We start from the raw sequence: 12177 nt of genomic DNA, 5'->3' as shown, positions 1-12177 counted from the left end.
TTGCGGGATCTTGAAGTTCCCCGACCAGCAATTGAACCTGCGCTCTCAGCAGTGAAAGCGAGAAGTCCTAACCACTGGACCGCCAGGGAATTCCCCTCTAATACTTTCAATACAAAGAATTAGAGTCAGTTTCAGGTTGTTTTTTCTCTCCTATGTAACCTTACAATTTTATAATGGACTCTCTGCATGTATCTTCCACTAAACTCAGGTCATAAGTTCTTCTTAGGCCTACTACATAGTTTTTTGCTTTGTTTTTTGATATCTCACATAGCTTGTTTCTGTTCTTTAGATCTTACCTGGGTTTTAGTGGGCATAAACGACAAAGGTAATAATTTTCCAAACTATACTGAGAATGTAGAAACAAAACTTGATTTTGAAATAGTCTGTAAAACAAAGTGGATAAATCGTTTCTGAATTTTTCCTTACAGGCACAGTGTCCGTTCTCTACTTGATTTTTCTTGTCACCTTGAAGGCTATTCACTTGGGATTTCATTTGGAGTTTCATTGGTTTACGCCAACAGAATTTTTTGTCCCAGGTGAGCTATTTGTCCCAAGTAAAGAATTAATAAATTACAATAATGTGATCTTCAGTTAACTATTGTTACTATAAAAGAAGTATTGGTAGATTTTATGATGAACACTTTTATTAATGGTGTTAAGCTAAAAACAGGAGTACAGTTGAAATTACTGTGGTTTTCTTGCAGTTAGGGATAACCAAGTACCCTTTGTCATTTCTACTTGGGAGTTAAAGTCACAATGCAATTGAAAAATCAAGAACTCATTCTCTAGACTCTCTGAGGAAACATACCCCTAGAATTTCAGAGACTTATTTAGAACATAGTCAGTGATAAATATATGTGGACAATACTGGTAATTAACATCATTGTTCCCTTATGGGTTTTTTTCTTTTAATATTGCTGTTTTTCAGGCTAATTAGGATGGTGTTTTTTGTTTTTTTGGTTTTTGTTTTTTTTGGTTTTTTTGCGGTACGCGGGCCTCTCACTGTTGTGGCCTCTCCCGTTGCGGAGCACAGGCTCCGGACGCGCTGGCTCAGCGGCCATGGCTCACGGGCCCAGCCGCTCCGCGGCATGTGGGATCTTCCAGGACCGGGGCACAAAGCCGTGTCCCCTGCATCGGCAGGCAGACTCTCAACCACTGCGCCACCAGGGAAGCCCTGGAGTGGTGTTTTTGAAACAACCTTCAAAAGCCTCTAATGGTTTCCCAACTCATTCAGAATAAAGGCAAGTCTTTATCATAGTCCACAGACCCTATATGATCTGACTCCTGGCTTCCTCTTTTATTTCATCCCCTATTACTTTTCCACTCATTCAGTCCACTCCAACCACACTGTCTTCCTTGCCGTTCCACAAAAATGCCAAGCACACTCCTAGCTCAGAATTTTTGCACTTAGGATTCCCTGTACATGAAACGTTGTTGTCTTTTTCTCAGGTATCTACACGGCTGGTATCGTTAGAGAGGTCTTCCCTGACTTCCTGCCCATTCTCACACCTCCTTCTTGTTCCTTATTTTCTTTAGAGCCCTCATCACTACCAAATCTTATATGCAGGTATCCCTGGTCATCTAAATCTATTAAGTTCTTGATTCTGACTAGTTGGAATATTGAGGCATATCTGTTATTCTAATCAACTTAGCTCCTGAGTTTAAGATAAAAAGTAGCAGATGTTAAGATAACAAGAGACTTACCTAGAACTGTTTCCGAATCTTTTTGGTTCTTGAATTCGAGTAGTGAAAGTTCAGATGGTAAGAAATACCTGTATTATTTTTTTTACCCGTGTATCTGTCTCCCTTAACTAGAATGTTAGCTCTCTGAGAAAAGAAATGGTTTTTTTTGTTTTTTATACTTCTCTATTACTATTGTGTCCCCAAGGCCTATAATACTTCTGGCATATAATGAGTGCTCAATAAATAATTATTAAGAGTAAATGTGTTTATATCCACTCCTTTCTAAATCCCATTAAAACATTTACGTTAAAAAAATATATAAAATAAATAAATAAAAACATTTACGTTAAAAAAATAAATGTAAAAAACAAACACAAAGAGGCTCTATAGAAGAGACAATAGCAAATGAGAGAGAGCAACAGATTTTTAGAAGCTCGAAAACTGATACATGGTTGGTAACTGACAGCAAAGCAGAGAAAGCTGAAATGTAAGTACCTGTAGAGAGGAGGCCAGTTTGAACTACACAATTCTTGAAAGCCTGAGTGTTTGGAGAAAACTGGTTAACTCTGAAAGCAAGGGTAAGGAGAAGGGCTTAAAATGGGAGACTTCTTTGAAGGTTTATGTCAGGAATAATTAGCTATAATCCATCCCCTTTCCCTCTTCAACCTAGCAAGAGATGGAAGAAACTAAATCAGATACTCTCTAGACTCGGGTTTGCCAGATACAGCAAAAGGGTAGGAATAAGCCTCTAGTCTGAAAACAGGTTAAGTGAAAGCATATATGCTGAATGGTGAGGCCATACCCCACCGTCTACCCCTCCAATTCTCTTTTCTTTACTCCTTGGTTCCCAAAATGCTGATAGAATAGGGTAATAGAGGATTCTTCTCAGGAGAAACTAAGCCTAAGAGGAAAGACCTAGAGTCTCAGATATTCGGGTTCTACCAAAGAAATGGCAGGTACCTTGCTTGTATCAGACCATTTAGATGTCCACTATGCATTTTTTTAGTGCTTCACTTTTAAATATAAACAAACATACAAAGAGCACTAGATATTTGTGGGAAACCTCTTACATAAAAATAAAACAAGAAAGATAAAAAAGGGGACCTCCCTGGTGGTGCAGTAGTTAAGACTCCATGCTCCCAATGCAGGGGTTCCGGGTTCTATCCCTGGTCAGGAAACTAGATCCCACATGCATGCCGCAACCAAGAGTTCGCATGCCACAACTAATGAGCCTGCCTGCTGCAACGAAGACCCGGCACAACCAAATAAATAAATAAATATTTTAAAAAAAGAAAGAAAGATTAAAAGGGAATTTAAAGGGAAAAATAATAAGAAGGAACAAAAGCAAAATTCCAAAAAATTACATCCTCAAAGTAACAAAAGACAGTGATATCCATGAAACAATATTTAGATGCCAAGCAAGGAAGGAAAAATGGGGAGTTGATCTTGGAAATAAAATATGTAATAGAAATTAAGAATTCAAAGAAAATTTGGAAGATAAAGCTAACTTCCCCAAAAGACTAGAGATTACGGATGGGTGGATGGATGGACAGATGGATGGATGGTTAGAAAGAAGGAAGGAAGGGAGGGAGAGAAAGAGGGAGGGAGGGAGGGAGAGAGGAAGGAAAAAAATAGGACAGAAAAGATGAGAAAATAGATAATTAATTCAGGTGGCCCAATATCCAGCTAAAAATAGTTTCATAGAGAAGAAAGGAAATGAAGGTGAGGAAATTATCAAAGAAATAATTTAAGAAATTCCCCCAGAACTGAAGAGCATGTGTTTCTAGATGTAAGGGCCCAAAATGCCCAGCATTGTGAATAAGACCCACACCAAAGCTCATTATGAAATTTTACAACACCAGGGATAAAGAGAAGGGCTTTCAGGGACAAAGAACAAGTCTGTACAAAAGGTCTGGCATCAGAATAGTATCAGCCGTTTTAACAACAACTCTGAAAGTTAGAAGACAATAGTAGTATCATCAAAGGTCTCAGAATAAATTATTTTAACTTAAAATTCTAAATCCCACCGTACTCTCATTCAACTGTTAGAGTACAATAAAGGTATTTTCAGAAAGTAAAGTCTCACAAAATTTTCACAAACTGAACAAACCAGATAACCAGCCCCTAGATCAAAACCAGAAATTACTAGCACCCCGGAAGTCCCTCTCATTCTCCCTACCAATTGCTGTCTCCCTGCAGAGATAACCACCTGTTCTAACTTCTAACCCCAAAGATTAATTTTGTCTGTTTTTTGACTGACTATAATTGGAATATACAGTACATATTCTTTTGTGTCTGGCTTCTTCCAATCAACATTATATTGTGATATTGAGCCACATTGTTGTGTGTATTTTATTCATTCTCATTAGTATTTCATTTTATAACTATACCACAATTTATCTTTTTCCTATTAAGGGACGTTTGAGTAGTCTCCAATTTGCGACCATTATGTTTATTGTAGCACTCTTCATTCTCTTACATATCTTTTGGTGAACATATATGCCTGCTTTCTCTTGAGTATAAACCTAGGAGTGGAATTGGTAGGTCAAAGGGTATGCATATATTCTACTTTTGCAGATATTGCCAGTCAGCTTCCCAAAATGGTTGTACCAATTTACGTCCATACCAGCAGTGTTTGAGTGTTCTAGTCCGTTCCATGTCTTCATCAATCAACACTTCTGTTTTCTTTTTCATCTAGCCTTGCTGGTGGTTGTGTAGTGGTATTGTGCTTTTAATTTGCATTTCCCTGATGGCTAATGAAGTTAACACCTTTTTATATGTTCGTTGCCAATTTGGATTTCCTCTTTTGTCAAGTGCCTTTTCAAGTCTTTTGCCCATTTTCTATTTTTTTCATATTGATTTATAGAAATTCTTTTTACTTTCTAAGTACCTGTCTTATGTATTCAATTATCTTCTCCCCCTCTGCTTACTTCCTTTCTTAATATGACTTCTCAGAGGAATAAAGTAGGCAGTTTGAGAATGATTGGAGGTTTGGGGCTTCTTTAAAACCACTTTGTGAAGGAATCTGTCTTCTTTAATTTACTACACACTGATCATGGTATAAATGTCTGGGTTCTTTAAAAGACATATTTTTCATACAAAAACTTGTACACGAATGTTCATAGCAGCAATATTCATAGTAGTCAAAAGGTGGAAACAATCCAAATATCGATCACTGATGAATGGATAAATAAATGTGGTATATCCGTACAATGGAATATTATTTGGCAATAGAAAGGAGTAAGGTATTGTGGTGATGGTTGTACAACTCTGGGAATATTCTAAAAACTTTTAACTGTACACTTTAAATGGGTGAAAGATATGTAAATTATATCTCAATAGAGCTGTTAAAGATAATCTTAGGTTTTCAAGAAATTTACTCAGAGAGTTTTGGTTAATTGGAAAAAGCTGGATATTCACTCACTCTAATTTGACAAGTTAGAAACAACAGTGGTATCACCTGCCTTAATTAGAGAAGAATCAACTAACAAGTTGCTTCACGAGGCATCTTAGAAGTAATAGATGTTGAGCGCTCCAAAAGACAGGAAAGATCAGCTAAATTGAAAAGAGCTTATCGAAAACTAGTAAATCTTAGCAAAAAGCAAAATCATTCTGAAGAGCCATTTAAAGTAGAATGTTGACCACTTTCGTGGCCAAGAGTCCTTTATTATGAAAATAAATGAACGCCTCTGATTATGTCATGCATTGTCCAAAAAGACATGGCCCACTGCTGTTCGGGAGCTTGCAGTTGAGCTGTAAGACTGCTTTGTGAATTAATGATCACAGTATGAAGATACACAAGAGACATAGTAGTATAGAGGAATTGCATGTAAATAAGAATTAGGAATCAGAGAAGTGTTCTAAATAAGAGTATTTTAAGGCCAAAAGGAGTTCTTTAAATGAAGAATTGGAGGAATGGGTTTATGCCAGGTCAAGGGATCGATATGTTTAAGAAACAGTTAAGGCCTGAGATACCATGACCCATTTAGGAAATTACAAGAATTCGGATGGCTGAAGTGAAAGAATACTTATTGGTGAAGTAATAGAAGACACGGATAAAGAGGCAAAGGCCAGATCATGAAGAGTCTTCTATTTTAAGCTAGAAATAACTCTCTGGTTGGCTATGAGACCCTCCTTCTCCCTTATTTGGGATTGGCTGAACTAAGAGTTAGGCTTCTGTGTCCCTAGGTTAATAGGGTAGAGGAAGAGTAGTCCTATAATTCCCTGCCTAACAATAGGATTCATAATGCAGCTGCTGCAGTCAGATACCACCCTCATAAAAGGTAAGTTGAGGTCAGAGGTGCTGTAGCCTCTTTGAATCAATAGAATCTGTAGAAAAGCAATGATAGTGAAAACACTGTTAGAACCTTGGGATATCACTAAAGCATTGCTGACATGGTAATTCAGAGATGGGTGATGACTGATCCCATGCCCAAATCCCATCTCACAGTCTGCTTTCTTAAACAACTTCCAATATCTGTAAGCAGCCGTCAAAATGGAGTTAGAAGTATAAGAAATTTTGCAGGGGAGCATTTGTGAAAGAGGAGGGCAAGCAGGAGTAGGTAGCTACATCAGACACTATTGTAGCTCAAATCTACAAAAGGAGAAAAGGAAAGGAGGATTGGGCAGGAATAGATTAAGAAAGTCTTAGCCAACCCAATGTGAAGCTCTGTCAAAGATTGCCTGCAGAGGAGTCTAGGGTTGGGCAAAAGTGGTCAGGCCCAAGTACTCTGCTTTGCTCAGTCGTTGGCTAGGAGCTGCCCAGGGAAAATGTGACTTCTTGATTAGGTCAGCACAGCCCAAAGAGGCTGCAGCTGGAGTTTTATCAGCTCACTGCATGCCTTGCATCAGGTTCTCACTTGGATATCGGAGTAGTACATTTACATGGCTGCCACAGTGAAGTTTTATAATATTTTAATATAAATTTGTCATGTTAATGTTATTCCTAGTTATGGCCTAGGAATACCTTTAACAGTATTTAACAATATGTATGCTTGTTTTATTGTTGTGAATGGACTTCTTTAATTTCTCTTTATATCTTCTAATCAATTATAGATATATAAGAAAGATGTTGATTTCATATATATATTTATTTATTTATATAAAATTTTCTTTCCATCTCCCTTACTTTGAACTCTTTTTTCCCCCAGCTTTACTGAGATATAATTAACATATAACACTGTGTAAGTTTAAGGTGTACAACATATTTGATGCACTTGTATATTGCAAAACGATTACCACCATAGCACCTAGATAACATCTCCATCACATAATTTCCATTTCTTTTTTGTGGTGAGAACATTTAAGATTTACTTTCTTAGCAACGTTCAAGTAATGCAGTATTATTAACTATAATCATGATGCTATACATTGGATCCCCAGAACTTATTCATTTTATAACTGGAAGTTTGTACTCTTTGACCAATATATCCCCATTTCCCCTACCTCCCCAGCCTCTGATAACCAGGATTCTGGTTTCTGTTTCTATGAATTTAGCTTTTTTAAATTCCACATATAAATGATATCATACACTATTTGTCTTTTTCTGTTTGACTTATTTCACTTAGCATAATGCCCTCAAGGTCCATTCATGTCACAAATGGCAAGATTTCCTTCTTTCTCATGGCTGAATAATATTTCATTGTATATATATACCACATCTTAATCCATTCATCTGTTGATGGACTTATAGGTTGTTTCTATATCCTGGCTATTGTAAATAATGCTGCTGTGAACATAATGCAGATGTCTCTTCAAGATAGTCCTTTGGATATATACCCAGAAGTGCGATTTCTGGGTCATATGGTAGTTCTGTTTAAAAATTTTTGAGCAACCACCATCCCATTCTCCATAGTGGCTGCACCAATTTCCGTTCCCACCAACAATATACCACGGTTCCCTTTTCTCCACATCCTTAAGAACACTTGTTATCTCTTATCTTTTTGATGATAGCCATTCTAACAGGTGTGATATATCATTGTGTTTTGTTTTTAATTTTTTATTGTAGTATAGTTGATTTACAGTGCTGTGTTAATTTCTGGTATGTAGTAAAGTGATTCAGTTACACACACACACGCACATATTTATTCTTTTTCATATTCTTTTCCATTATGGCTTATTACAGGATACTGAAAAAATATGGAATGCTTCGCGAATTGTGTTGTCATCCTGTGCAGGGACCATGCTAATATTTTCTGTATTGTTCCAGTTTTCTTTTTCTTTTTCTTTTTCTTTTTTTTTTTTTTTTTTTTTTTTTTGGCTGTGTTGGGTCTTTGTTGCTGCGCTCAGGCTTTCTCTAGTTGCGGCGAGTGGAGGCTACTCTTCGTTGCGGTGCGCAGGCTTCTCATTGTAGTGGCTTCTCTTGTTGTGGAGCACAGGCTCTAGGCACGCAGGCTTCAGTAGTTGCAGCATGCAGGCTCAGTAGTTGTGGCTCATGGGCTCTAGAACGCAGGCTCAGTAGTTGTGGCACACAGGCTTAGTTGCTCTGCGGCATGTGGTATCTTCCCAGACCAGGGATTGAACCCCTGTCCCCTGCATTGGCAGGCGGATTCTTAACCACTGCGCCACTGGGGAAGCCCCTGTATTGTTCCAGTTTTAGTATATGTGCTGCCAAAGCAAGCACTATCATTGTTTCTGATTTGTGCTCCCCTGATAATTAGTGATATTGATCACCTTTACATGTACCTGTTGGCCATTTGTATGTCTTCTTTGGATAACAGCCTATAGGCATACGTCATTTTATTGCACTTTGCAGATATTGCGTTTTCTTGCAAATTGAAGGTTTGTGGCAACCCTGCATTGAGCAAGTCTTTCAGCACCATTTTTCCAATAGCATTTGCTCACTTCATATCTCTGTGTCACATTTGAGAAGTTCTCACAATTTTCAAACTTTTTCATTATTATTATATTGTTATGGTGATCTATGATTTTTGACATTTTTTAGCAAAGTATTTTTAATTAAGGTATGTATCTTTCTCATAGTTTGTTATTAGTGTATAGAAACACCAACAGGTTTTTGTATGTTGAAATTGTACCCCACAAGTTTTCTGAATTTGACTATTAGTTCCAACAGTTTTTTGGTGGCATCCTTAGGGTTTTCCATATATAGTATTATATCCTCCATGGATAGAGGCAGTTTTATTTCTTCCTTTCAAATTTGGATGTCTTTTATTTCTTTTCTTGCCTAATTGCTCTGGCTAGGACTTACAAAACTGTGTTGAATAAAAATGGCAAGAGTGGGCATCCTTGTCTTGTTCCTGATCTTGGAGGAAAAGTTTTCAGCTTTTCACCATTGAATATGATGTTAGCTCTGGGTTTGTCATATATGGCCTTTATTATGTTGAGATACATTCCCTCCATACCCAGTTTGTTGAGAGTTTTTATTATAAATTGATGTTGAATATTGTAAAATGCTTTTTCTGCATCATTGAGATGATCATATGATTTTTATTCTTCATTTTGTTAATGTGGTGTATCACACCACATTGATTTGATTGATTTGTACACGTTGAACCATACTTGCATCCCTGGAATAAATCTCACTTGATAATGGTGTGTAATCCTTTTAATGTATTTTTAAAATTTATTTATTTTATTTATTTATTTTTGGCTGCGTTGGGTCTTTGTTGCTGTGCACAGGCTTTCTCTAGTTGTGGTGAGCAGGAGCTACTCTTCGTTGTGGTGTGTGGACTTCTCACTGAGGTGGCTTCTCTTGTTGCAGAGCACGGGCTCTAGGCGCGCAGGCTTCAGTAGTTGTGGCTGGCGGGCTCTAGAGTGCAGGCTCAGTAGTGGTGGCTCATGGGCTTAGTTGCTCCGCGGCATGTGGGGTCTTCCCGGACCAGAGCTTGGACCTGTGTCCCCCTGCTTTGGCAGGTGGATTCTTAACCATTGTGCCACCAGGAGAGTCCTAATGTATTGTTTAATTTGGGTTGCTGATACTTTGTTGAGAATTTTTGTATCTGTGGTCATCAGGGACATTGGCCTATAATTTTCTTTTCTTGTGTGTCTTTGTCTGGGTTTGGTATCAGAGTAATTCTGGCTTTGTAAAATGAGTTTGGAAGTGTTCATTCCTCTTTCACTTTTTGGAAGAGTTTGAGAAGGATTGGTATTAATTCTTGAATGTTTGGTGGAATTCACAGTGAAGCCATCTGGTCCTGGACTTTTGTTTGTTGGGAGGTTTTTGATTACTGATTCAATCTCTGGTCTGTTCAGATTTTCTGTTTTTTCATGATTCAGTCTTGGTAGGTTGTATGTTTCTAGGAATTTATCCAGCTCTTCTAGATTGTCCAATTTGTTGGCATATAATTGTTCACAGTAGCCTCACGATCCTTTGTAATATTTCTATTGTATCAGTTATGGTGTCTCCTCTTTCATTTATAGTTGTATTTATTTTAGTCCTCTCTTTTTTTCTTGGTTAATCTAACTAAAGGTTTGTCTGTTTTGTCTTTCAAAAAAAGCCAGCTCTTAGTTTCATTGATCTTTTCTATTGTCTTTTTAGTCTCTATTTCATTTATTTCCACTCTGATCTTTATTTCTCTTCCTTCTATTAACTTTGGGATTCATTTGTTCTTTTTTTTCTTGTTTCTTTAAGTGTAAAATTAGACCATTTACTTGAGATTTTTCTTATTTCTTGAGTTAGGCTTGTCATGTATAAATAATAATTTTATCATCTTCCCCAAAATTTGGGGCTCTATATAATTATATAAATATAATGCTAACTGTTGATCTAAAGTGATCATTCTTTTTCTTGTTGAGAAAGTATCCTTCTGTTGAGGTCTATCCCGATGGGGCTTTTTCTATAAACCCATATCATTGGAAGCACTTCATAGAGTAACTATGTGGTTTCCTTTACTCATAGAACTATGTATTAGATCAGTGGGAAAGAACTACAAGACAGAGCTGCTAAATAAACTGAAAAACCTAACAGTCAAACTCTTCGGTACGCGGGCCTCTCACTGTTGTGGCCTCTCCCGTTGCGGAGCACAGGCTCTGGACACGCAGGCTCAGCGGCCATGGCTCATGGGCCCAGCCGCTCCGCGGCATGTGGGATCCTCTCGGACCGGGGCACGAACCCGCGTCCCCTGCATCGGCAGGTGGACTCTCAACCACTGCACCACCAGGGAAGTGAAAGGGCTATCTTATCTTGAAGATTATGACTTTGGAGGAACTAATGTGATTGGCCGTGGAAAGAATCAGAACATGTGAAATTCCTTAAAAATTTATTGATTTAAATAATTTTGCCTATGTAACACATAATAAAAAAAAAGACCCTTTACACTTTGTGCAGAATGTCAAAAAAAAAAAAAAGTATGCTTCTATTCCCAATTTAAGAGTTTTTTAAAAAACAGAAGTGGAAATTGCCCCCACATTTTACTTTGTTGCTGACATGTAAAATTTTAAAAGATTATAGACAGAAGGAGAGACTTTTCCTAAGAAAAATACATTTTGAATTGCTTCCACAGATAAAAATTCAGATGAAAGCTAGCAGACAAAAAACTTGATATAAAACAAAAGTATGTAATATTTTTCTTATCTTACTTCCTGATTTCTTTTAGAGCTACTGCTTCTTAGTTGTTCTCACTTCCTTTCCTAAAATATTATGGTAAAAAGCCAGGGGGCTTTTTTTTCATTTCTACTTTTTACACTAAGGAATCACTTGTGATGAGTTGTCCTCCACTTTGCCACCTCCTTTGCCTAGATGCAGCACTGTTTTTGAGTAAATCATGATCTTTTTCTACATAAAAGAAATTTTTTCATTTTTATATTAGCAAACCTTAAAGACAAAAATTGGCAGTGCTTTTAAAATGTTATTTTATTATTCTTATTTGAAAGTAACTATGTTTATTGTGTTTATTGTAGAAAATTTAGAGAATATAGGTAAGTGATTAATTTACAATAAATTCCATTAACCAGAGATAACCACTATTTAGACTTTGTGGCTATCTCTGCAGTCTTTTTTTTTTTTTTTCCACATACACACACTTTTTAAAATAAAAGTAAAATTGTATTATACATGCTATTTGACTTATGAACATTTGCTGTAGCATAAAATCTTTCTCTGGAACATAATTCTTGCATAATATGTACCACTGAGCAACTGCATCATAGTTTAGCCATTCCCCTCTATGTAGACATTTAAATTATTTCCAGTATTTTTAAGCAATGCATTTTAGATTAGCCATTGAAGAATGTTAAATGACAAATTCTCCCTTCCCTGATGACTTTTCTAAGTATTTTTCTGGCAAATTCAAGTAATAGAAGAGGAAGGACTTCAGAGTCAGACAAATTCAGTCAGACACCTGAATTTTTTTTTATTGAGGTGGAGTTGATTTACAAGATTAGTTTCAGGTGTACAGTGTAGTGATTCAATATATTTGTACTCCATTACAAAATAATGATTATATTTCCCTGTGCTGTACAATGTATCCTCATTGCTTATTTATTTTATACATAGTACTTTGTATCTCTCAATCCCATACCCCAATCTAGCCCTTC

The 12177-nt window shown here is 36.9% G+C and overlaps 1 protein-coding gene across 20 annotated transcripts in view; it reads left to right on the top strand.

Annotated features, from left to right (window-relative positions):
- Positions 1-12177, top strand: part of SLC38A9 (solute carrier family 38 member 9) — a 108397-nt gene that overhangs the window by 64160 nt on the left and 32060 nt on the right. For all 20 annotated transcript variants that reach the window (XR_013827507.1, XR_013827508.1, XR_013827509.1 and 17 more), the window contains one exon: positions 429-536. Coding sequence is in view for 12 of the 20 variants with exons in the window: in XM_079916141.1 (XP_079772267.1) it covers positions 429-536 (108 nt within the window). In the remaining 8 variants the exon portion in view is untranslated. The remainder of the gene's footprint in view (positions 1-428; positions 537-12177) is intronic.

The sequence above is a fragment of the Stenella coeruleoalba genome, assembly GCF_951394435.1.
Source record: "Stenella coeruleoalba genome assembly, chromosome: 3".
Taxonomy (NCBI): Eukaryota; Metazoa; Chordata; class Mammalia; order Artiodactyla; family Delphinidae; genus Stenella; species Stenella coeruleoalba.
Note: the sequence above shows the minus strand (reverse complement) of the source record. Positions and strands in the feature narration are given on the sequence as shown.